General features: G+C 56.2%; 2 protein-coding genes across 2 annotated transcripts; both read right to left on the bottom strand.

The window, feature by feature from the left end:
- Positions 1 to 1,724: 1,724 nt before the first annotated feature.
- LOC144279401 (free fatty acid receptor 1-like) lies at positions 1,725 to 2,711 on the bottom strand. Its single transcript, XM_077840893.1, has one exon. The coding sequence runs from the start codon at positions 2,709 to 2,711 to the stop codon at positions 1,725 to 1,727; it is 987 nt and encodes a 328-aa protein (XP_077697019.1).
- Positions 2,712 to 5,786: 3,075 nt separating this feature from the next.
- On the bottom strand, positions 5,787 to 21,015 carry CD22 (CD22 molecule). Its single transcript, XM_077841345.1, has 13 exons — positions 20,685 to 21,015; positions 19,847 to 20,248; positions 17,824 to 18,114; positions 17,141 to 17,407; positions 15,245 to 15,508; positions 13,257 to 13,520; positions 11,375 to 11,638; positions 10,942 to 11,205; positions 10,673 to 10,772; positions 10,392 to 10,455; positions 9,745 to 9,884; positions 9,441 to 9,534; positions 5,787 to 7,850 (listed from the first exon to the last, which is right to left on the bottom strand). Exons 1-13 carry the CDS (start codon positions 20,800 to 20,802, stop codon positions 7,680 to 7,682), a joined length of 2,703 nt encoding a protein of 900 aa, XP_077697471.1. The 5' UTR covers positions 20,803 to 21,015; the 3' UTR covers positions 5,787 to 7,679.
- Between the last annotated feature and the right edge of the window lie 3,702 nt (positions 21,016 to 24,717).

Genomic DNA, 24,717 nt, shown 5'->3' with positions numbered 1-24,717 from the left:
ACTAGACCCCACTCCCCTCCCACATTTGGGAATAGAACCCAGGAGTCCTGGCTTCCAGCCCCATTGTGCTAGGAGTGCAGAGCACCCATTTCAATGGGGGCCTGATCTCAGTCGAATGATGACTGGGAGTGGATGGGTCATTACACAAAATAAAACTATTTCCCCATGTTTATCCCCCCCCGCCAAGCTGTTCCTCAGACGTTCTTGTCAGCTGCTGGAAATGGCCCACCTTGATTATCACTATAAAAGGTTTTCTTCCCCCCTCCCCGCCCCCTCCCCGCTCTCCTGCTGGTATTAGCTCATCTTAAGTGATCACTCTCCTTACAGTGTGTAGGGTAACACCCATTGTTTCATGTTCTCTGTGTAGATAAATCTCCCTACTGTATTTTCCACTGAATGCATCCGATGAAGTGAGCTGTAGCTCACGAAAGCTTATGCTCAAATAAATTGGTTAGTCTCTAGGGTGCCACAAGTCCTCCTTTTCTTTTGGCGGATACAGACTAACACGGCTGCTACTCTGAAACCTACAATAATAATATTAATAATAACGACCCCACTAGAGCTGGGAAAAGTTTATTTATTACATCAACACGGATCCGTTAGTGGAATGCAATTTACAACTACTGAGCAAAAGAGTCAGCGGTAAGGTTTAGTGGTGAGACCCCGGGATGATCCCAATTGGCCCCAGCTAGAGGGTCTGGCCCCATTGACTCCCATGGAGCTACAGCCCATTGACACCAGCTGGGATCTGGCCCCATTGCCTCTGTTCCTACTAACTCATTCATCGGTCCTGGGACATTCTTGCAGGAGTTGGGATTTCATTGACAGGAGATTTAGGATTCCCATTGAATTGTGGTTTGGAATATTTCTGCATCCAAGTTACAAAGACCTCCCAGTTACCTCGGACATTTCTCTAGCACCTTCCATCCCCCAAGGGTAGGAATCATGGCCTCAGTGCCAAAATGCAGCCACCTCTGGGGCAGGGCAGCTGGGGAATAACTGCACAGTGACACCTCATAAAATGGCTCACCCAATGCAGACCCACAGGACGGAGTTTAGTCTATTCCCCCAGTAGCGGAGTTAGCCGAACAGTCTATTTTGCCCTAGTGGGGTGAAGGGGTCTGGATCATCCTCTACATCCAATTTTCCCATGGCAGGATCCGTCCCATGGGGGTACGTAATGACCATGAGAAATCTGGGCCCTGCCGTCACTCCCCGCCTGGCATCTTCCCTCCCCCTCTCCCACCCCAGTCCGGGATGTCCCCATCCAAAGGGGTCTTTCAAGACCACCAGTGGTCAAGGTCATGACCATGCATTCATGTCTCAGTGGAAAATGGCTACCTCAACCCCTAGTCCCGTCAAAACCAGACACCTCCTTGTCCTAAGGGGGATATGTACTGACCCATGGATAAGCCAGGTTCTTGGGCTCACGTGCCATCCAAGGTCAGAGACTACTAGTCCCATGGGGAATCTGTAATGGCCATGAATTTCCCAGTCCTTGGTCTTATGTCCTATCCAAGATCGGCGGTTCCAGGTGCCATGGGGAGTCTGTAATGGTCATGAATTTCCTGGTCCTTGGTCCTGCATCCTATCCAAGATTGGAGGCTCCCAGCCCCATGGGGAATTTTTAAAGGCTCATGAGCAGCCAGGCCCCCAGCCCATCCAAGATTGCCAATCTCCCCAACTCCTGTCCCAACAGAGTTTGGTGTCTCCTTGTCCCGTGGTCATTTGGAGCTCCCCACCCCGGGGCCTGTACTCCCCTGCAATGAAGCCCCCTTCTGAGGCTGCCTCTTGCCTGACTCCTTGTGACCCATGGTCATCTTCTGCCGGAAGGAGCTGCAACGCTGCCTCACCGAGCGCCAGACCCAGGCCAGGCCGTAGTCCTTGGCCGAGGAGAGGAAGTAGAAGATGAGCGGGTTCAGGAAGGCGTTGCAAGCACCGGGCAGCAGCGCCACCCTGCGCCACCAGACGTCTTCGCTGCGGGCGTAGCCCACCACGTGGGACAGGTTGTAGGGCCCGAAGCAGAGCACGAAGATGGAAAGAGTGGCCATGGCCAGCCGCACCGCCCGGCGCTTCTTCTGCTCGTGGAGACGGGACTTGACAAGGACGTGGATGCAGCTGGCGTAACAGAAGACCGTGATCGCCAAGGGCAGGAAAAACAGGGCCACGGAGAGCTCCAAGCGGACAGGAGCCAGCAGGGCCAGCTGCTCCGGGCTGAATTCCTGGTAGCAGGCGGAGCCGTTGCCCATAAAGAGGGTGGTGTTGGCACCCAGCGAAGTCTCCAGGATGAGCAGCAGGACGCCGTGAAAGCCCACCAGGGTCCAAATGGCCACGCAGACCAGGCAGGAGTAAAGGGGCTTCTTGTAGAGCTGGTAGCGGATGGGGAAGGCGGTGCCCAGATAGCGCCCGGCGCTGACCGCCGTCAGGAAGCAGGTGCTGGCGTAGAGCGTGCCGAAGTGGGCCAGGCTGTAGAGGGAGCAGAGGAAGTTTGGCGGGGACCAGCCTGGGGGAACCACCTCCAGGATCTTCAGCGGCAGGATGAGAACGAAGGCCAGGTCCGAGAGGCAGAGGTTGATCATGTAGATGAGGTTGGGGGTGAGGTGGGCACGGGCGCGGCGGTAGAAGATGTACAGCGCCAAGGTGTTGGCGGGCAAGCCCAGCAGGATGGTGACGAAGTAGACAGCCAGGGCCAGGGTGTCCAGCGGGTCCATGGTGCCGGGTCAGCAGGGGGTGGAGGGTGGCGGCATCTCAGCTGGGGCTGGAATGATACCAGGGATGAGCCCCCTCCGCCGCGTCCCCTCGATCCACCCCCAGATCCCTGCCCCACGGCTGCACCCCCTGGATCAACCTCCAGATCCCTGCCCCACGGCCGCATCCCCTGGATCCACCCCCCAACCCTGCCTCATTTCCACATCCCCTCGATCCACCCCCAGATCCCTGCCCCACGGCTGCACCCCCTGGATCAACCTCCAGATCCCTGCCCCACGGCCGTGTCCCCTAGATCCACCCCCCCATCCCTGCCCCATGGCCACGTCCCCTAGATCCACCCCCCAACCCTGCCTCATGGCCACATCCCCTCGATCCACCCCCCGATCCCTGCCCCATGGCCGCATCCCCTAGATCCACCCCCCCATCCCTGCCCCATGGCCATGTCCCCTAGATCCACCCCCAGATCCCTGCCCCACAACCACCTCCCCTGGATCCTCCCCGCATCCCTTCCCCATTGCTGCAACCCATAGCTCCACCCCCCATCCCTGCCTCCTGGATCTACTTCCAGTCCCTGCCCGTGGATCCACCCTCCAACCCTGCCCCACGGCTGTGCCCTCTAGATCCACCCTCCATCCCTGCCCCACTGCCGTGTCTCCTAGATCCACCCTCAGATTCCTGCCCCATGGCCGGGTCCCCTCAATCCACCCCTATCACTGCCCCATGGCCATGTCCCCTAGATCCACCCTCCAACTCTGCCCCATCGCCACATCTCCTAAATCCACTCCCCCCAACCCTGTCCTACGGGTGCCTCCCCTAGATCCACCTCCATGTCCCCACCCCTCAGCCATGTCCCCTAAATCCACCCCCAGATTTCTGCCCCACGTCCCTTAGATCCACCTCCTCATCCCTGCCCCACAGCCACGTCTCCTAGATCCACCCCCAGATTTCTGCCCCACGGCCGTGTCCCCTCAATTCACACCCATCCCTGCCCCATGGCCACATCCCCTAGATCCACCCCCCAGATTCCTGCCCCACAGCCGTGTCTCCTAGATCCTCCCCCGACCCCTGCCCCATGGCCACATCCCCTAGCTCCTACCTCTCTGGCTCAGCTCCCCACACCTGCACTCCCGCCTGGCCTGGCCCCGGGGACACGGCAAGCAGCTGTGCCGGCGGTCACGGGGGGCGTGGATCTGCCTGCTCCCAGGTGGGATGAAATTGCCCAGAAGGAATTGCTCAGCCAGGGTAGCTTGATCCCCCAGCTACGTGGCTGGGTCATAAAGCCATAAAAACCCAGGGGGCCGCCCTGCTTCCCGGGCCCTTCTGCCTCGTGCCCCCACAGCTGGCAGGACGGAGAGGGAGAGAACAGCCGCCGAGGAAGGGGGCGCGACTGGATTATCCCCCGTGGGAAGTGGGTCCCTCTGTGTGGACCCAGAGCTGGGACCCCGAAATAGGCCAGAGACCCAGCCCCGCCACTGGCCCCGATAACTGGGACTCGCCCCCTCTTCCTGGGAGGAGATTTCCCCCACTTCAGAGGCAGCTGCCGCTCATCGATCCCTGTGTGGCGGTTTCCTGGCTGCCCCGCAGCAGAGGTGGCTGCATCTCGGTGCTGGGTGAGCCATCGCCGTGCGGCTCTTCCCCAGCTACGCTGCCCCAGAGCGAGACGCATTCCTTTAAAAGCAGCTGGATCCACCCCTTGTTAGTGAAAAGCAGCATAGCACGGCATTCATGTTTGCTACCGGCGCTTTCCACCCATCTGCCAACGTAGCGCCGGAGCCAAGGCTAGAACCCAGGAGTCCTGGCTCCCAGCCCCCCTGCTGTCAGCCCATCAGTTGTCAGGGCCTGTTATTTCAATGGCTGATACAAAGCTCAACGAGTGAACTCCCCCCAGATCCATATCGCTCTGCTTGGTTCCCTGACTGTGTACAATTTCCACTGGGAGAGATAACGTGGTTTTAGAGACTCACAGGAATGCAGCGTCAACTCACTAGAGCAATTCACGCCCTCTGAAGTATTGCTGCAGGAAACCCCCAGCAGGATCTCATGACAGAGCCGACTGCATCTCAGCCCCGGCGAGCTGACCCCATGTGGTGTTATGTGCAGCTGTTCCCCAGCTGCCTTGCCCCAGAAGTGGCTGCATCTCAGCGCCAGGCTAGGCCTCCCCATGCAGTGTGCTGTGCAGCTGTTCCCCAGCTGCCCTGCCCCAGTGGTGGCTGCATCTTGGAGTCGCTCAAGGTGTCCACATGTGGCGTTATGTGTGGATGTTCCCCAGCTGCCCTGCCCCAGAAGTGGCTGCATCTCAGCAGCAAGCTCGGCCTCCCCATGCAGTGTGGTGTGCAGCTGTTCCCCAACTGCCCCATCTGCATCTCAGAGTCCATCAAGGCATTTCCCCCTGCCCCCACCCCTTACAGGCATTAAGTCACTCATGCCCACACCATAGCAGGAAACTGAGGCACAGGTTAGGGAAGGACAGAATGGAGGAGAACCTAAGAGTCCGGATTCCCAGCCTCCCCTGCTTTAAACCCAGCAAGCTGGCATTGTGCTGGGGCATCAGGGCATCAGCGCTGACTGCCAGGGGAGAGACACTGCCCCCTCCCTGCAGCACAGCGCCCCCTAGCGCCACCCTGGGGCCCTGGGGCCAGCCCTGACTGCCAGGGGAGACACCCCCCCCCCACATACACACACACACCCCCTGCAGCACAGCGCCCCCTAGCGCCACCCTGGGGCCCTGGGGCCAGCCCTGACTGCCAGGGGAGACCCCCCCCCCACATACACACACACACACCCTGCGGCACAGCGCCCCCTAGCGCCACCCTGGGGCCCTGGGGCCAGCCCTGACTGCCAGGGGAGACCCCCCCCCCTCACATACACACACACACCCCCTGCAGCACAGCGCCCCCTAGCGCCACCCTGGGGCCCTGGGGCCAGCCCTGACTGCCAGGGGAGACCCCCCCCCCACATACACACACACACACCCTGCAGCACAGCGCCCCCTGTGCCACGCTGAGGCATTGCCTCCCCTCGTACAGGACACGCAGCTCTCCCAGATAAATACAACTCCTGGCCAATGCTCATGGATCAATTTATTTCTTTTCCTGCAGTGGCAGCTGTGCCCAGGGCAGCGGGGGCCGAACGCTCTGGTGCTTTCGAGCAGAGAGCTGTTTACAGAACAAGCTATTTGACCAGTTCCTGCTGCAGTTAATAGCCTGTAAAGTACTTTTATTGCTGAGCTTACGGCGGGAAGAGATGCCAATTACATCCCTGATTCCTCGTGCCAGGCGCATGCTAGCCCAGCTGCGGGCGGGGGAAGGCACTCGCTAATCAGAAAGGAAAGCTCTGAGTGACTGCATGCGGCTGTCCCCTGGCTGCCCCACCCCAGAGCTGGCATCCCAGCACCGGATGAGCCGTCCCCGCGCAGCCTCGCTGCGAGGCTGTTAAACTATAAACATTTCAGTGAGCATCGCAACTCCTCCCCGCATTAGATCCCACTCCCCTCCCAGAGCTGGGGCTGGAACCCAGGAGTCCTGGCTCCCAGCCCCCCGCTCCATCCTCTAGCGCACTAGAAAAGCTACAGCAGGTTGATCTGGCTCTTGAGCGATAGTTGTGGGGTCCCCTGCCCCGGGGGTCCCCTATCACCTGTGGTGGGGGGGGCAGGGGAGTGGGACTTGGTCAAACCAGGCTCAGCTGGTAGGGAAATCACCCACAGCCCGTGGGCCTCGGGGGGGTCGCTGTGCTGGGGGAGCTAAACCTCAGGGGGCAGCACCTGGAGAGTCATGGGGATAGCTGGGGGTGGGGGTGGGGTAAACAGGGAAAGCGCCCCCTGCTGCAGACAGGTGTGTCCTACAGCCAGTAGGGGAAGTGTGTGTGTGTGTCCCCCTGCTGCCCCCTGCTGGCTGGCACACCCCATCCCTTGCTCTGTGTGTGTGTGTGTGTGTTTGTGTGTGTCCCTGCTGCCCCCTGCTGGCTGGCACACCCCATCCCTTGCTCTGTGTGTGTGTTTGTGTGTGTCCCTGCTGCCCCCTGCTGGCTGGCACACCCCATCCCTTGCTCTGTGTGTGTGTTTGTGTGTGTCCCTGCTGCCCCCTGCTGGCTGGCACACCCCATCCCTTGCTCTGTGTGTGTGTTTGTGTGTGTCCCTGCTGCCCCCTGCTGGCTGGCACACCCCATCCCTTGCTCTGTGTGTGCGTGTGTCCCTGCTGCCCCCTGCTGGCTGGCACACCCCATCCCTTGCTCTGTGTGTGCGTGTGTCCCTGCTGCCCCCTGCTGGCTGGCACACCCCATCCCTTGCTCTGTGTGTGTGTGTGTTTGTGTCCCTGCTGCCCCCTGCTGGCTGGCACACCCCATCCCTTGCTGTGTGTGTGTGTTTGTGTGTGTCCCTGCTGCCCCCTGCTGGCTGGCACACCCCATCCCTTGGCCCTGCATCACATCTCGTGTGTTTATCTCTAGGTGCACAGACCCTGCCCGCCCCACCCCGCTCTGCTCCCCTGTCCGGATCCAGCGCTAGAGCCACTGACTCTGCCCCCTCGCCCAGGGTCTGGGTCTCTAGATGGGGCCCAGTGTCCAGAGCTCAACTGGCGCTGAGAGTCCAGAGTGGCTGGGGCCAGGCTCCATCCGGTGGGTCCGTGGCTGGGTTCCATGGGTCCATGGTGCAGCCCTGTGGGTCCATAGCCAGGCTTCGTGGGTCCATGGCTGGGCTCCATGGGTCCATGGCTGGGCTCCGTGAGTCCGTGGCCGAGCTCCGTGAGTCCATGGCCGGGCTCTGTGGGTCTGTGGCCAGGCTCCGTGGGTCCATGGGTCCATGGCTGGGCTCCATGGGTCAGTGGCCAGGCTCTGTGGGTCCGTGGCCGGGCTCCGTGGGTCTGTGGCCAGGCTCTATGGGTCCGTAGCTGGGCTCCATGGGTCTGTGGCCGGGCTCCGTGGGTCCACGGCCGGACTCCATGGCCAGTGGGGAGCTGGCCCCATCCGGGGAAGGCTCAGTGCCTCAGGGCCGCGTATTGGACACTCTCCTCCGACTCTGAGTCCGACTCGGACTCCCAGTGGCCGTGTGGGGCCCGGGGGCGCGGCAGCACCAGGGTGCAGTAGTTCAGCTCCTCCTCCTCCTCCGGCCGGGTCCCCACATTCTCATAGTCGCCCTTCGCTTCGCCCTGGGGAGGCAGGCGGGGGTCAGACAGGGACAGCTACAGATGCCAGCCCCCAGCACCGCCTGCAGGGACCCCCAGCTCCCAGCCCGCAGCCCCCTGCTAGCCCGGCCCCGGGCTCTCCCCACACCCAGCTCAGCCATTGCCCCTCACTCCCGACCCACGGCCCCCTGCTAGCCCAGCCCTGCCCTTCACCCCCACCCCCTCCACCCCATGCCCTGCCAGAGGAGGTCTGATGTTAAATGAAGATGCATCAAGGCGTAATAGGTACAGTTGCAGGCTCCCCGGGGTGTTCATGGTTGGTTTAGATTCTAGCTGCTCGGGGGAAGGGCAGTGTATTTTTATCTTATCTCGACAATTGTCTTGATCTTATTTCAAGAGCAAAAGTTTATTTTAAGTCATGTGAGAGGCATGGAAAGGGGAACTAGAGGCAGAAAAACAACCTGCCCAGCCTGCTATGCCTCAGTGTCTTAGCCGCACCATAGAACCGTAGACCCAGAGAAGATCAGGGTTGGAAGGGACCTCAGGAGGTCACCGAGTCCCACCCCCTGCTCAAAGCAGGACCAACCCCAACTAAATCATCCCAGCCAGGGCTTTGTCAAGCCTGGCCTTAAAAACCTCGAAGGAAGGAGATTCCACCACCTCCCTAGGGAACCCATTCCAGTGCTTCACCACCCTCCTAGTGAAATAGTGTTTCCTAATATCCAACCTTGACCTCCCCCACTGCAACTTGAGACCATTGCTCCTTGTTCTGTCCTCTTCTACCACTGAGAATAGTCTAGAACCATCCTCTCTGGAACCACCTCTCAGGTAGCTGAAAGCAGCTATCAAATCCCCCCTCATTCTTCTCTTCCGTAGACTAAACAATCCCAGTTCCCTCAGCCTCTCCTCATAACTCATGTGTTCCAGTCCCCTAATCATTTTCATTGCCCTCCGCTGGACTCTCTCCAATTTTTCCACATCCTTCTTGTAGTGTGGGGCCCAAAACTGGACACAGTACTCCAGATGAGGCCTCACCAATGTCGAATAGAGGGGGACGATCACGTCCCTCGATCTGCTGGCAGTGCCCCTACTAATGCAGCCCAAAATGCCGTTAGCCTTCTTGGCAACAAGGGCACACTGTTGACTCCTATCCAGCTTCTCGTCCACTGTAACCCCTATGTCCTTTTCTGCAGAACTGCTGCTTAGCCATTCGGTCCCTAGTCTGTAGCGGTGCATGGGATTCTTCCGTCCTAAGTGCAGGACTCTGCACTTGTCCCCGTTGAACCTCATCAGATTTCTTCTGGCCCAGTCCTCCAACTTGTACATCTAGTATGATACAGTCCCATAACCGCTGCGATCCCAGCCCTGGGCTCCTCCCCAGCCCTGCCGGTGCCCCTCACTCCCAACCCACAGTCCCTGCGATCCCAGCCCTGGACTCCTCCCTCACCTTGCCAGTGCCCCTCACTCATGACCCACAGCCCCTGCTAGCCCTGCCAGTGCCCCTCACTCAGAGACAGACAGGCATTGCCTAAGCATCACAATTAAAGGGCCTGAGGGACACAGGCTCTGAAGTGACAGGGCTCTGTGGGACCCAGGGTGACCCCAGGTTGGTACCTTGGGCAGCAGGTTGGGTTTCTTCACCACACTGTAAATAACAGTTTCATCTGGGCCCCCTGGCTTCACTCGCTGTCTCGAGTTTCCTGGCACCCTGGGAGGAAATCCACAGCTCTGATGAGAAGCAGCCAGGACTCCTGGGTTCCCTCCCCAGCTCTGGGAGGAGCCAGGACTTCTGGGTTCTCTCCCCAGCTCTGGGAGGAGCCAGGACGCCTGGGTTCTCTCCTCGTCTCTGGGAGGAGCCAGGGCTCATACTGGGGGCAGGGAAACTCATTTCCACTCCCCCAGTTCCTTTGCTTTGTACCTGGCAGGGGCGGTCAGCCCCTGGGGGTGGCTGGGTGGGAACTGGAGTGTAGCATAATTGATGGCATCTATGGAAATTCCATTCAGGCACCCCACTGAGCTGGCGGGCAGCTGGGTTTTCAAAGGTTCCCGTCTTCTAGGCTGAGAGAGACAAAACATTCATTGAGTGTACGGGGATGGCTCGCCCAGAACTGAGATGCAGCCACCTCTGGGGTAGGGCATCTGGGGAACAGCTGCACATAACACCACATGGGGATGGCTTGGCCAGCCCTGAGATGCAGCCACCTCTGGGGCAGGGCAGCTAAGCCGCACGGTGATGCCACAAGTTTAGGATGGGAAGTGAAGAAAAATCCTCTTTTTTCTTGTATCTTCTGAGAGGGATTGGTGGAGGCAGAACAGAATTTCCCACATGGGGTTTCTCCCACGCACTGGGTTTGATGTCCTGAAGTTTAGGGAATGGTCTCAGGAATCTTTAATGACCCCAAGGGCTCAGGACTAGAAATTCGACTCTGATCTGCTATTGGGCAATGCCCTGCAGCACAGAGCCCCCTAGCACCGCCCTGGGGCACCGGGGCCAGCCCTGCCTGCCAGGGGAGAGCCCCCGCCCCGCCCCCTGCGGCACAGCACCCCCTATCAAAAATATCTCACAAAGAACGATCTCCTTTGCCTGCCCAAGGGCTCCACAACCAGCTCGGGAAGACGCCGCTTCCTCCTGCAATGACAATGTGGAGCAAGGTAAAGATCCAGGACTCCTGGGTTCTACCTCTGGCTCTGGGAGGGAAGTGGGGTCTAGGGGTTAGGGCGGGCTGTGGGGGAGTTCCCTGGCTGCCTGGGCCTGTCACAGAGGTCAGGCTACCCGGGCTCCATGGGTGCTGATCCCTGGGGATTGGGGATGGCCAGGTTGGGGGTGAGGAGAGGTTTCTGCTTACCATCGCCTGAGGGCCAAGACCAGCACCACCAGCAGGACGATAAACACTACCACCACGCCAACCCCTAGAGCTGAGTTCTTGGCTATAGTCATCGAGCTGGCTGCAAAACAACACAGAGCAAGGAGTGGGGGGCACAGGAGTGGGGGCCAATGGTTAGAGCTGCTCAGGATTGAGGGGCACCAGCAGAGCTGGGGGTGGGGCAATCCCAGGGCTGGGCTAGCGGGGGCTGCGGGTTGGGATTGAGGGGCACCGGCACACAAGGCCCTTACAGTAGACGATGAGGGGGATGGACGAGGAGTCCCCGTAGGAGATCTGGTTTCTGGCCCGACAGTGGTAGTGACCGGACGCCCTGACCTTCACAGCCAGGATGATCAGCACGGCCTGGCTCTGGCGCTCCTGCAGTTGGCCATCCCGGTACCAGTCGTAGCCCAGGATGGGTGGGCGGGCGTCGGCCCAGCACCGCAGTATCACCTGCATCCCCTCCACAATCTGCCCCTGCGGGGTCACGGACAGCTGTACATCCTGGGGGCCATCTGGGGAGAAAGCCAGTGCCAGTGGTTAGAGTGGAGGGCCGGGAGCCAGGACTCCTGGGTTCTCGCCCCAGCTCTAGGAGGGGAGTGGGGTCTAGTAGTTAGAGCAGGGGGCGGTCTCAGAGCCAGGATTCCTGGATTCTCTCCCCAGTTCTGGGGGTTCGTTACTTACACCAGACATCCAGCGGGATGGGCTCGGCAGGGGTGGTGCCCAAGTCATTCCGAGCCTCACAGTGGTACTGGCCCGAATCAGCCGACACCACGGCCACCAGCTTCAGCCTGGGAGACTTCTCGCCCTGCCGCTTCTTGTCCTTGTACCAGGTGTAGTGCAGGTCGGAGGGGTTGGCGCTGCCCACGTAGCACTCCAGGGTCACGTCCTTGCCCTCCTCAATGATCCCCAATGGCTGCCGCACCACGGAAACATGCTTGGGGGCATCTACAGAGGGACACGCAGCACCCTGAGAGCCCCAGGCAGCCAGCCCATTGACCCCAGCTGGGATCTGGCCCATTGACCCCAATGGAGCAACAGCCCATTGACCCCAGCTGGGTTCTGGCCCATTGACCCCAATTGAGCAACAGCCCATTGATCCCGGCTGGGATCTGGCCCATTGACCACGGCTGGGGTCTGACACTACGTAGATTTTAAAGGCCAGACCATTACAGCCTCCCATACCGCTCCTCTGGTTACTCTATTTCAATAGAAGGCAGGTTTTTTCCCTCCTGGGTTCCCTTCCAGCCACTGGCCCCATCTGATCCTGCTGAGCTTCAGAGGTAGAACAGGAGCCTAGTGACCCAGAGATCACACGGCTTCTTGACCAGCCTCTCCCTGCTTATCTTTACAGGTGGGACAAAATTCCAGAGCTCTGCTCCTTCAGTTCTCTGTCTCCATCACCCAGGAAGGTCTCATATCCACGCACTGTGCGACCCTAAGGCCGACGGGATGAGAGTCCAATCCAGCTGGGCTCCTTCTGGCACTCTGCTTCCTGCAGCGGTCTCCCCTCCGTGACCCAGGCGTGTCTAGCCCAACTTAGATTCAGGGGTCCCCCCAAAGCCCCTGAGATGACAACCAGACCGGCCTGAGGTTTTTTTCAGCAGATCTATTTTTGCCAGAAAACTGGGGGTTCACCCCCAAAAAGATTGGTCTCACAGGGAACAACAGTCATTTCTGACAACAAAAAATTGATTGGAAAAAGATATTCTCAATGTAACATTTTGACAAAGCTGAGAAGGGGTAAAAGAGAGGGAGAAATTATGGAGGAAACACTTTCTGGTCATTTCTAAACATTAAAAAACACTTTTTCCCCTATTTTTTCAGTGGAACAAAGTCCAAAAAGTCACTTTTCTCCACTGGAAAGTATGAAAAGGGTTTGTTTTTTTAATAAAACCCACTATATAGTGAGACAAAATTACACTTTTAAAAACTGATATTGTTCCAGTGAAAAATAAAGTGAGTTAAGCCATGAAAAAGATATTTTTTTTAAATAAAAGGCTAAATCATGAACATAAATAACACTTTTAAAAACTTCTTTGAGCACTTTTCAGTGACAGTAAAATGGGAAAAGCCATGAAAAAGCATGAAAACCTGTTTTTCTGCTTTTGTAAAGGCTGGGTGGTGAGAGAAACACACCGCTTGTCAAACATTTTTTCTCACTTTTCCAATGGAGAATCAAGCAGAAATGTTTTTAAAAAGTCACTTTCCCATTGGAAAATGTGAAAAAGACTTTTTAATAATAATAATAGGCTACACAATACAACCAAAGCACAATTTGTATTGCTTTTCACCCCTACTCCTCGGTTAGAAACTAGAAGCGTGGGGGGGGGGGTTAAGTCACTTTTCTCATTAGAAAAGCATGAACAAAATGTTAAAGGCTAAATAATGAGAGACAAAGACCGTTTTTTCTAAGGGGAGAAAACTGAATTTTTTTGCTCTTCGAAAAGCACCAATGGAATAAAAATATCGAGCCAGAGGAACAAAATGATTTTTTTTCATTAAAATTTTGCAGTGGAAAATTCCAAGAGGAAAGTGACTGGGAAGCCAGGAAGCGATTACTTACACTGCACATCCACGGAGACAGGCAGAGACCGTCCATAGCTGATCGCGTTCTGAGCTGCACAGCTGTAGCTACCAGACCGCTCTTTTGTAGCAGGGAAGGTCAGGATGCTCTCTTCAGTCTGCTGATACTGGCTGTTATCCTTGTACCATGTATACTTGGTCACTGGGGGGTTACTGCTGCCCACGGAGCAGTTCAGCGTCACTGTGTTGCCTTCCCGGACGTACAGGGGGTTTTCAAGGGTGATTCGTACCTCCTTGGGGGCGTCTGGAAAAGAATCGAGATCAGGGTGTGTCTCAGTGTTCAGGGGGGAGGGTTATAGGCAGGAAATAAAAAGGAGGGAGCTGCCCGAGCGTAGCTGACACCTGCCTGAGTCTGCAGAGAGCTGAGCTCCTTGCTGGGAGAGGAGAGTGTGACAACCTGGCATCCCAATAGTCACTACTGTCATGTAATTAGGATATGTTTTGTACAAAGTATTCCTTGTGAGGTATCATGCTAAAAGTCTTGATCTGCTCGACATTAATATCTCGTTGGATTGCGTGTGCTACCGTCGTAGGTGAAGTTACAAAGTTTGGCTCTGTGTGTGTTACTGAAACATGTTCTGAGGTTGAACACACCCACAAGCAGCCTTTCAGGTACAACAGTCAAAAGGCCAAACAATGTTAACGGTTTGCTGAGGAGATGCACACAAGCACAAGGATTACCCCAGGAACTGTGTGCAATAGAAACCTCTGAGAGATAGTGCTACACAATGGGAACTGTTTCACCCAGGTCACAGCAAAAGAGCTTTCCAGTTGGAAGAAGATATAAAAGTGGGGAAATGATGGTACCTCACTCTCCCTACAACAACACACCTGGAAACACCTGAGGGGCAAGGACTGAACTGTGGGAAGTGATGGTCCCAGGCTAGAGGGATTTTTAGCCAGTGTATGAAAACTTGGGAAAGCAAAGGCAGCTTGTACCTTAAGAATCTGCCAGCCTGCTTATCACTCAGGGTGAGAATTTGCTCATTCATATCCTACTTATCTAGTGTATTAAGCTCAGTTTGCGGTTTTGTTTATTTACTAGGTAATCTGCTTTGATCTGTTTGCTATCACTTATAATCACTTAAAATCTATCTTTTGTAGTTAACAAACTCGTTTTGGTTTTGTCTAAAACCAGTGTGTGGAAATTATAACTGGGGGCAGAAAGCTGTTGCATATCTCTCTCCACATTGAGGGAGGGGGTGACTTTTATGAGCTTATGCTGTACAGTTCCCTGTGCAGCGCAAGACGGCATAATTTTGGGTTTACACTCCAGAGGGGGGTGCGTGCCTTAGCAACTGAGGGGTGCCTTAACTGAGCCTTCCCATGCAAAGCTGATTTCAGCATCTGTGTGTGAAGCTGCAGCTCAGTGTGTCCCTATCTGTGTGTAGGCTGGTGAAAGAGCAAGCCTGGAGAGCTTGGCAACTTATCACAGCACCACAGTATAAAGGGACCCCAGGCCGGTGGTAACCCAGTTCCAAGTGGCACCCCAGGGGGAACGCATCACAGAGGGAGCTGCCCGAAGTGCGACTGGCAGAGCAACACTGCTTGGGTCTGCAGAGAGTCTGAGCCTGTGGCTTGGAGACGAGGGAGCTGCCCTGAGTGTGACTGACACTGCCTGAGTCTGCAGAGAGCCTGAGCCCATCGCTCTGAGACGGGGGGAACCATCCCAAAGGGGTGTTAACTCTCAGCCCTGCTGCGCTGAGGCCCTGTGCCCAATCGGGGGCTCTGTGAAGCAGGAGGAGGAGAGCACCCCACCCGGGCACAGATACCCTGAATGCTGAGGTACATACCGGGATCCCAGCTCTCACAGCAATGCCTCCTCAGAGGGAGGAAGGAGGTCCTAGGGGGAGGCTATGGCTCCTGCCCCTCCGGGATTCATGCAGGCTCTGCCATACCAAGCTGGAGTGCAGATCCTGGATACCCCACGTAGTTGCAGCGCCCCCTGCTGGTCCCCTGACTACTCACACTGTACGTCGACTGTAATGGCTGGCGATTCCGACATCCCGACTCTGTTCTGAGGCTTGCAGTGGTAGGAACCGGACTGGTCAGCATGGATCTTGTCGAAGCGCAGCTCCTGCTGGGTTTGTGCTGGGATGTACTGGCCATTTCTGTACCATGTGTAGCTGCTGATGAATGGATGAGCCCTACAGGAGCAGCTGAGCACAACCATAGTCCCTTCCTGGATCGGAGATCCCACAAGCAGTTCAACACGAGCATCCTTTGGGGCATCTGGGGAATAAAAAGGCCCTGATTTAAATGGACTATTCCGTGGGAAACCCTAAGTGACTTGACCAAGGTCACTCTGGGAGTCCAGTGGCAGAGAATGAACTGAACTAGTTCCCCAATGAATACCTGACGCACAGGCCAATCCTCTCTCTAGAGGTACGGTGAGGAAACAGAGGCAGGGTCACTGCAGAGCCCTCCCTGATTTGGGGAAATAGCCATTATTTCTCTCGGGAAGTTTTGGAGGGTTCCATCTGAAATGTTTGTGTTTTCAATGAAAAATTCCCAGACATTTCCTGTGAAAAAAATAATTTTGTGGTCTGTGATGGGGTGTTCACCCCACACGCAGGGAGCAGCCAATCAGAGAGCAGCTGAACGGAGCAGCCAACAGGGACCCAGAGGGCTCACATAAAAGGAGCTGCAGTGGCAGACACAGAGGCAGTCAGGTGCTGCCGGGTGCCCAAGGAGAGAGGACGGGGTTGCTGGGAGGCCCTGAGACGAGGGCGAAGGAGATGCTGGGGCCACGGGGAAGTGGCCCAGGGAACTCAAGCAGCAGAGACTGAGATTAAAGAGACAGGTCTAGCAGGTCTGCAGGTGGTGACGATGACGGGTGACACACCACCAGGAGGGGGCTAATCCCCCAGACAGCCAGGAGGAGACACCGCTCGGGTGACTGAACCCCGTCCCACGGTCTCAGGAAAAGTTCTAAAGCCTGGATATATTTGGGGGATTTTTATCAAAAACCAAAACCTAAAAATATGTTTGGATTTTCAACGGGCCACGCCCCCACCTCCACCCCACAAAACCAAACCAATTGTCCAGTGAAGCGAATTATCTGCCTGTGGAAAAACCTCCACAAGTTGTAGGGGTGGGAGGAGGGAAAGTGCGTTTTGGTCCGTGGGTTTTTTAGCAAAATCCAGGACATTTCACCCCAGAAGCGAATGTTCCTCTTGCATCGCACGTTGTTTTCTGCATATGCCATGGACCAAGCGTGACCCGCTGGGTTCATTCAGGCGCAAGACGCTCTCTGGCTCTCCCGAGAGGTGACGGGATGAAAAAACTTTCAAATGTTTGAAACAGCCAAGTCGCTTCTGCTTCAAAATGGCCCGATTTGCGGAAAATGTCACATTTTTGAAATGAGAACTTTTCTGGTTTTCTCCTTTTTTCCCCTGAGTGCAATAAAATAAATTGTTCTAACGTTTGCAATTTGTTTGTGGTTTTCTCCCAAGTGTGTGTGTATGTTTGTGCACACGCACACGTCTCCCTGCTGGAGAGGCTGACTCCTGCTCTGCGCGTGTAAGCACTTCCCCTGCTGGAAGGAACAGGTCAGATCCGCCTCTGTGTGGGTGAGACTAGGCACATTACCCTCTGCTGGCTGGAACCAGAACTGCCATGCTGTGTGTCAGAGGCCATGTACTGCTAAGAACTAATGGAGATTCCCCTTTAACTTTAGTTCTTGTCTTTCCCGATGCCACAGGCCCTGCCTATTTCACCCTTTCTGATGACCACATCACCAGTGTCTAGGGAAGCACAATAACACCCTCTCTTAGTCTCTCCCCTTGTGCTCAGCAGAGGTATCTAGTCTCGGGCAGTTCCACAGACCCTGCCTTCCCGTCTGGCCCCAGCCCCCATACTCACACTGGACGTCTATCCTCAGCTCTGGGGATCGGACCGGGCTTATTTCATTGACGGCTTCACAGAGATAGGAGCCGGAATGCTCGTCCCCCTTGGCTTCAAACTCCCACTTCTGCTCCTGCCCCTGGTGCAGGCACTGTGTGTCCTTATGCCAGTTGTACGTGAAGATGGGGGGGTTACTGCTATTGATCATGCACATCAGCACGAGTCTGTCCCCCTCTCGGATGGTCTGTCCGGGTGTCACGTTCAACTGGACTCCCTTAGGGGCATCTGGAGCAAACAAACACGTGGGTGAACAGCTGAGATATGGACACTGTCCAGATGTGGGGCAGGGAATGGGGCACTTGGCCTTTCCCCTCTAGGGGGCGCCAGCTCCCATCCAGGGCAGGGGACTGGCTGGCTCAAGGGGATGGGGAATGGGGCATTGGGCCTTTCCCCTCTTGGGGGCACTGGCTCTGACCCTCGTGCCCATCTCTGCTCAGTGGGACGGCCCCACTCTTCCTTGAAAATACTGCCGGCTTCCGCCCCATTGACCAATCTGCTTCCACCCACCTGGACCCCAGTCCACCTCCCTGGTGCCCCCCAGGAACTGCAGCCCGTACAGTGCTTTATGGGTCAGAGCCAGAGCTGCTGGTGGGGCTGGTGCTGTCAGACCCGGGGCGCCCAGTTCAAATCCCCCCACTCACATTTCACGTCCAGCACCACGCTGCTCTCAGAGCTCGGTGTCCCAGCTGAGGTGCTGAGCCGGCAGGTTAAATTTGTCCCATGGTCCTGCCAGGTGGGTGTGAAAGTCAGTGTGTTCTCGGTCCTTCCGCTGTCCATCCTCATGGTGGACTCAGGGGTCCAATGCCCCAAACCGATCCACGTCAGGGTTATGGGGTAGTCGGGGCAGTGATAGTCTATGGAGCAAACCACATGGGCCAGGGTTGACTCCCTGAGCTCACTGGGTGGTTGGATTTGAGGAGCTGGAGGCGAATCTGTGTCAGAGGGACAAAGGGGAAAGTTATTAAGGAGAACACTTTATTATTAGGTGGTATTAGATGTTCGGTTGCGTGTGTGTTCTCTCTGTGTGCTACCCCAGCTCTGCGCAGACAGCCAGCATGGCAGACCTTGAGCGAACCGCCCAATGACCACAAGATCCGTTAAGGGACGAAGGTGCCAGGCCAGGTTTATTGTTCACGAAGCAGGGTAGTACCACCTGGAAGACTCTCCGAGGATACTAAGACATGGATGCCCATGACAATGGATGCAGCTCAGTCCATGGCGGGACTTTCCACTGCCCCCTTAGCTGGCCAAAGATTCTCCCTCTGAGGCTGTGCCTACACTGGAACTTCGTCGGCAAAACTTTTGTCATTCAGGGGTGTTAAAAAACTCACACGCCCTGAACGATCAAAGTTTTACCGACGAAAAGTGGTGGCGTGAACAGTGCTTTGTGGGCAGGAGTGGCATCCCGCCGACAAAGCTGCTGCCGCTCGTTGGGGGTGGAATTTTTTTGTCGGCGGCAGAGCTCTCTCCCTGCTCGCCTTTGAGTGGCAGGGCTGTAACGCCACAGCTGTGTCATTGAAAGGTGCTTAGTGTAGACAAAGCCTTGGACACATCTTTATACCCTACTCTAAACAAGTTCCATACTGTCAGCCTGAGCTTATCTGCTAGGAGGGGTCGTGGTGTTCCCGGTATCCTGGGGGAAGGTTTTTGTACCTTCCTTGGTACCACTTAATATCGGGCTGTGGTTGCGTGAGTGCTCTGTGCCCAGCACTTCTGCAAGATCAGCCCTGTTCTTGCCACATTCTGTGAGCAGGGCCTGCCCCATACCAGGCCTCTGATACACGGGCTCACGTCTCAGGCTCTCTTCCTACTGCATTAGGTGTATTATAGTAGAGTTCCTGCCCCAGGTGAGATCGGGGCCCTGTCGGGCCAGGCGCTGCCCAGACACAGCGAGAGACAAGCCCTGCCCCAGGTGAGATCGGGGCCCTGTTTGCCGGATGCTGCCAGACACAGCGAGAGACAGGCCCTGCTCCAAAGAGACCACAGTGGAAATAGGCAAAGGACTATTCTCCCTGATTTTCAAGTGGGGAAACTGAGGCACAGAGAGCTGGAACGACGTCCCCTGGGGCATCCGGGGGAAAAGGGAAAACATGAAATAACAAAACCCAACCCCCGACATCCCTCCTTGCGCTGCACTTGGGGTGAAAAGGGAATAAAAAGCAAGTGGAAAAATGAAATTCAAAATTTGTGGGTAAAATATTTCAGGAGAAATGTGGAAAAACACTGTAAAATGGAAACAACTTTGAAGTTTTCCACCCAAACCGTTGTTCCGTTTTGCTAGAGGCTCTGCTGAGCAGCACGGAGGATAACAACCTACTGCTTCCGCTAGGTACGGACCCATCTCCCTTAGCTTGACTGGCAGAGGTCGGTACTGTTCTCATGCAGACAGGGAGCTCGAGGCTGGGTGTAGCCCCAGATTTTAGCGAGAGTCTTTACCTCATTAAATGGGTGGGACAGAGGTGGAGAAAATAGAAACGACCAGCCTGGATGTCCCCAGTAACGGCTGCTGCCAGAGCGGGGTCTAGTGTCTGAGGGGGGCCGGGAGCCAGGACTCCTAGGTTCTGTCCCCAGCTCTGGGAGGGGAGTGGGGTCTAATGGTTAGAGGGAGGGGGCTATGAGTCTTCAGTCTGTTCCTACAAGGAAGCCCAGGACTTTCCCTCTTACCCATCACATTAACATCTATCTTAGTCATCCACTTCTCTTGCTTCTTCCTGGGGTTCGAGGCGATCAGTCTCAGCCCGTAAGTGCCGTTCTCGCTGGCCTGGAGGTTAGACAGCTGCAGGCTGCAATCTCTCTCCAGGTCCCCCAGGAACCTCACGCGCCCTGTGAAGGCCGGGCTGGTGGAGGCGTTGTGTTTATAGAGGACGATGCCACTGAAATCTTTCTTCTCAGGGTGATATGCAGGGTTCAGATACCAGGTCAGGGAGTTGATGGTCAGTTTGTTTATCCTTCTGAAGCTCAGGTGGCAGGATTTATAGTGGCACGGGATGGACAGACAGGCCCCCGTCCAAGCGATCAGGGACGCGGGAACCTCGGCAGATTGCTGGTCACATTGACACAGGAAGCCTGGAAGCAGTGGAGTGACTGAGATGACAGCGAGGGGCAGGCTGGAGAGTGCTTCCAGTGCCAAACTGGGGTTCAGATCAGGGTCTGATTCCCAGCGCTAACTGTTCAGTTCATGATGTGGCTCTGTGCCTCAGTCTCCCCATTGGCACGCTGGGAAGAACCCAAGAGTCCTGATTCCCAGCCCCCCTGCTCCAAACCACTAGACCCCACTCCCCTCCCAGAGCCAGGGATAGAACCCAGGAGTCCTGATTCCCAGCCCACCGCCAATCACTAGGTCACATCAGTCTGATGCAAAGGGAGTAAATCTCACAGAGGAAAACCTCCCTCTGAGCTTGTGACCCCCCCCCGGCCAGGTCTCCCCTCCCTTCTCCCCTGCCCCCAGGGCTCTGTGGATCTGAAGCACCAGGACCTTCAGGGCGAGGCGAAGGGGCCTTACCCGGGAGGAACAGCAGCCAGACGAGGTGTCTCATGGTGACCCCTGGGCAGCCGCGGCGCTGAGGAGCAGAGGAAAGAGCAAAGGGCTGGTCGGTGCCTGCGATGACCCAGAGCAACATCAACCACCCGGAGTGGAGAGAGACCAGCTAGAGGGGAGACTGCAGGGAACCCGCTACCTGCTCTAACCACTAGATCCCACTCCGCTCCCAGAGCTGGGGATAGAACCCAGGCATCCTGGCTGCCAGCCCTCACCACCACCCGCTCGAACCACTAGACCCCTCTCCCCTTCCAGGGCTGGAGAGAGAACCCAGGCGTCCTGGCTGCCAGCCCTCACCATCACCTGCTCTAACCACTAGACCCCTCTCCCCTTCCAGGGCTGGAGAGAGAATCCAGGCGTCCTGGCTCTCAGTCCCCCTGTTCTAACGCCCCTGCCAAAGGCAGAAGAAATAGCTGCCGGATGGGTTTGTCGCGCATGGCACGGTGCAAAGGGCGTCACATTTACATAGGGGAGGCTGCTAAACGCAGGGGAACCGCTACACACCCCGCTGGGCAGGGTTCTGTTATTGCAGGTCTTGGTACATCCTCGCCCACACCCCCTGGGAGCTCAGACCAGATGCCTCTAATCGGTTAGGGGGCGGGGGCTGGAAGCCAGAACTCCTGGGTTCTATCCCTGGCTCTGGGCGGGAAGCGGAGTCTAGTGGTTAGAGCAGCAGAAGCGCCCAGAACTCTGAGCCCACTTGTGTGTAAGTTCTCCAATTCACCCCCCCCGTGCCTCAGTTTCTCCAGCTGTGCAGCAGCTGTCAGGCTGTGTGCATCGCCACAGGCTGGGCATGGCGCAGTCCAGAGTGAAAAGCCCCGGCTGCACCTCACGTTTGATCCCCCACTTGGGGGACGGGGGACGAAGAGCCCTGAGAACACCCCTCCCCCACTTCCCAGCAGCGCAGGGTGCCAGAGCAGCTGTTTCCCCATGTCAAGGGTCGCTGGCTGGGAATCGGCCGGGGTATTTTTGTCTCAGAGACGCTGCCACTTCCTCTGGGCTTTGAGCAAACCAAAGTGAGGGGGAGGACCTGGGAGAGCAGCCTCAGGGTGTGAGAATCGGCACTGACCGCCCCTGCCCCGCCCCCTGCTGCACAGCGCCCCCTAGCGTCCCCACCCCACCCCCCAAGAGTCATACTGGGGCGTGGGGGTCAGCCTTCACTGCCCAGGGAGAATGTGTCTCACCCGGCTCACTTCAGCACAGCGCCCCCTAGCACCCCCACCCTGCCCCTTGAAGCACTGTGTGTGTTTCCCTGTAGGTCTCCCCTCCAAGCATTAAACAGGCCCCCTTCTTCCCCCTTAGCACTGGAGAGCCAGCCTGCACCAGCTCCAGCTCCCAGCCCCCCACTGTAACCACTAGACCCCAGTTCCCTCCCAAAGTGTGGCTAGAACCCAGGAGTCCTGGCTCCCAGCCCCCGCTCTAACCACTAGCCCTCACTCCGATCAGCAGGAGAAGGTGCAATTACCTTATCACGCGTCCTGCAGCCCCTGCTCCGGCAGCCGATCTGGCCGTGGGGGAGCTGAGCGATCAGTCTGGTGGCTTTGGAAGGCGAAAGGGGAAGTGGCACCAGGCAGGGCGGGGATGAGATTTCTGTGGGTCCCCTTGGGGGGGAAACTGGGGGGGGGAGGGGGTTGGGCCCCAGAGAACCTCAAAGGGCAGCTCCAAACTTCCCCCTTTCGCTGCAGATGCAGGGGCTTGCTGAGCAACATCTGAGTCCTTTCGCTTTCCTGTCTCTGGCTAAGCAGGGGCGGGCACGATCTGGGCATGGATGGGAGACAAGCAGGGAGCAGGGTGAGGGGCTCTCCCCTGGCATTCAGGGCTGGCCCCAATGTCTCAGTCTGGTACTGGGGGCACTGTGCTTTAGGGGGTGGGGGCTCTCCTCAGGCAGTTAGGGCTGGCCCTAATGCCTTAGGGCGGCACTAGGGGGCACTGTGCCATGGGGATAAAGAAAGGTCACTAATTGCACAGGATATCTCAGTCCAGACCTGCGATCGGCCTGGGGCACAGACAGTAAGGGGCGATCACGCCCTGGGCATGGCAGTGGGGTGGAATATATGTTCACACCTCTAACTGCAGTGCCCTCCACCCGGTCCTTCTCCGGCCCTGCGCCTATGTCCTCCCATATGAGCAGAGATAGAATCACAGCCAGGGTCTGCAGAATTCAGTATTTGTTTCTTGATCATTTCAACAGACAAGATCAATGTTCATTTTCCGGCATTTTTTTTTTTCAATTCTTATCCTTGGAAATTTTCACCCTTTTTTCCTGATTTTTATCGATTTCCTTGGGAGGAGCTGAGAACAGCGGGGTCGGCCAAGAATGACTTCATGGCAGCAGCGGGGTTGAGATACTAAAAGCTGATGCTTTCTAACCCTTAAACACAAATGTCGCCGGTGCACGTATGCAAAGTCAATATCCTGAAATCAAACGCCGAGACGTTCTCAAGCGGCGTTCTTCTTCCTCTGTAAATGTCGGTTCGTATCAAGGGAGATATTTTTCCACCCCTTGAAATCGACATTTACCGATAAAAATGTCTCTCGGCCAAGCCTAGATATAAGGGTGTTTGGCAGAACTCCTTGTTTACTTTTTTTTAAATTTCATCAGAAAATTTTACAGTGATTCTCTTTAAGAGTTTTTTACAATGTCTTTCTCTCTGTAAGCGTGCAGGCATGTGACCTTGCGGGGCGGTTAGTCGGTGGTTTTAGTTGAAGGCAGTCGATCTTGGGGCTCAAGAAGCTACAGCTTTATAACTCTTTACAACACCCATTGTCAACATCACATGGCAAAATACACAAAGGACACAACCATCAAGCAACAAATCCGACCCACCTGTTCCATTTCTAACAGGCCTCGTCCAAAAGTCCGGATCGCCGGATTTTGACTCAAAGAAATTCGTCGTCAGCATTTTTCTTCCTTTGCCTGGCTGTAAACTTTGATTGTCACCAATGAGGAAATACTTTCTCGTCTGTTTGAGTGTGAACAGTGAAACTGGCCTTAAAACCCTGTTGTTGAAAGCAGCTTACAGAGGGTGTGAAAGGAGTAGATAAAACTTTACCGACATTTACCAGTAAAAATCTAATCCTTCCCTGATTAGCTCTAAGCTGCTTTCCACAGCAGGGGTTTCCAAGTGGAATCTCTGCTCCCGTTCACATTCACCAATTGCTAGCAGTTACTGATCTCCAAATATTAATTTTTTTGTCAGCCTGTCGCCTTTTTCCACCCCTGTGAAATCTCTGCTGTGAATTTGGAAACGACTGAAATTTTAGAAAGGCTAAATGTGGATGATTTCAGAGATGGATCAAAATGTAAAAGCAAGAATTTGGGGTGATATTTTCCACATCATTTCAAAAACTAGCATCTAAGGAAGGAAAAAACCCTCTGTCTACTCAGTCCCTGATTTACCCTGGCTACCCGCCCATCTCTTTCCCTGGCCTGCCCCGTTTGAGTCACCCCCCTGCCCACCCCTTCCGTCTCTGACATTGCAGATGTCAGCGGCTGAGCGGCCTCAGCGCGCTGGAGCCTGGTGAGGGTCAGTGACGAAGCAACTTTGGGCAGGGAGCTTTTTATAGCACTGCAGCCCCAACACCCCAGAAACCGAGCATGAGCTCCCACAGCTGATGTGATTAGAACCGACTCCTCTGCTCTAATTGGTCGTCTCCCCACTCCTCCCAGCACTAGGAATAGAACCCAGGAGTCCTGACCCCCCTTCCCTGCTCTGACCCACTAGACCCCACTCCCCGCCCTGAGCTGGGGAGAGAATCCAGGAGACCTGATCCCCCTTCCCTTCTCTGACCCACTAGACCCCACTCCCCGCTCTGAGCTGGGGAGAGAATCCAGGAGACCTGATCCCCCTTCCCTTCTCTGACCCACTAGACCCACTCCCCTCCCTGATCTGGGGAGAGAACCCAGGAGCCCTGACCCCCCTTCCCTGCTCTGACCCACTAGACCCCACTCCCCGCCCTGAGCTGGGGAGAGAACCCAGGAGTCCTGCCTGTCTTT

Source organism: Eretmochelys imbricata, chromosome 24 (genome assembly GCF_965152235.1).
Source record: "Eretmochelys imbricata isolate rEreImb1 chromosome 24, rEreImb1.hap1, whole genome shotgun sequence".
NCBI classification, from domain to species: Eukaryota; Metazoa; Chordata; order Testudines; family Cheloniidae; genus Eretmochelys; species Eretmochelys imbricata.
Note: the sequence above shows the minus strand (reverse complement) of the source record. Positions and strands in the feature narration are given on the sequence as shown.

Bases quoted from the DNA above. Each gene is read 5' to 3' on its own strand.
- LOC144279401 (XM_077840893.1), bottom strand. From the start codon at position 2,711: ATGGACCCGCTGGACACCCTGGCCCTGGCTGTCTACTTCGTCACCATC.
- CD22 (XM_077841345.1), bottom strand. From the start codon at position 20,802: ATGTTGCTCTGGGTCATCGCAGGCACCGACCAGCCCTTTGCTCTTTCC. The intron at 18,115-19,846 runs GTAAGAGGGAAA...CCTCTGACACAG, and splicing joins GATAGATGTTAATGTGATGG to ATTCGCCTCCAGCTCCTCAA. The intron at 11,206-11,374 runs GTAAGTAACGAA...CTTTCTCCCCAG, and splicing joins CATCCCGCTGGATGTCTGGT to ATGGCCCCCAGGATGTACAG.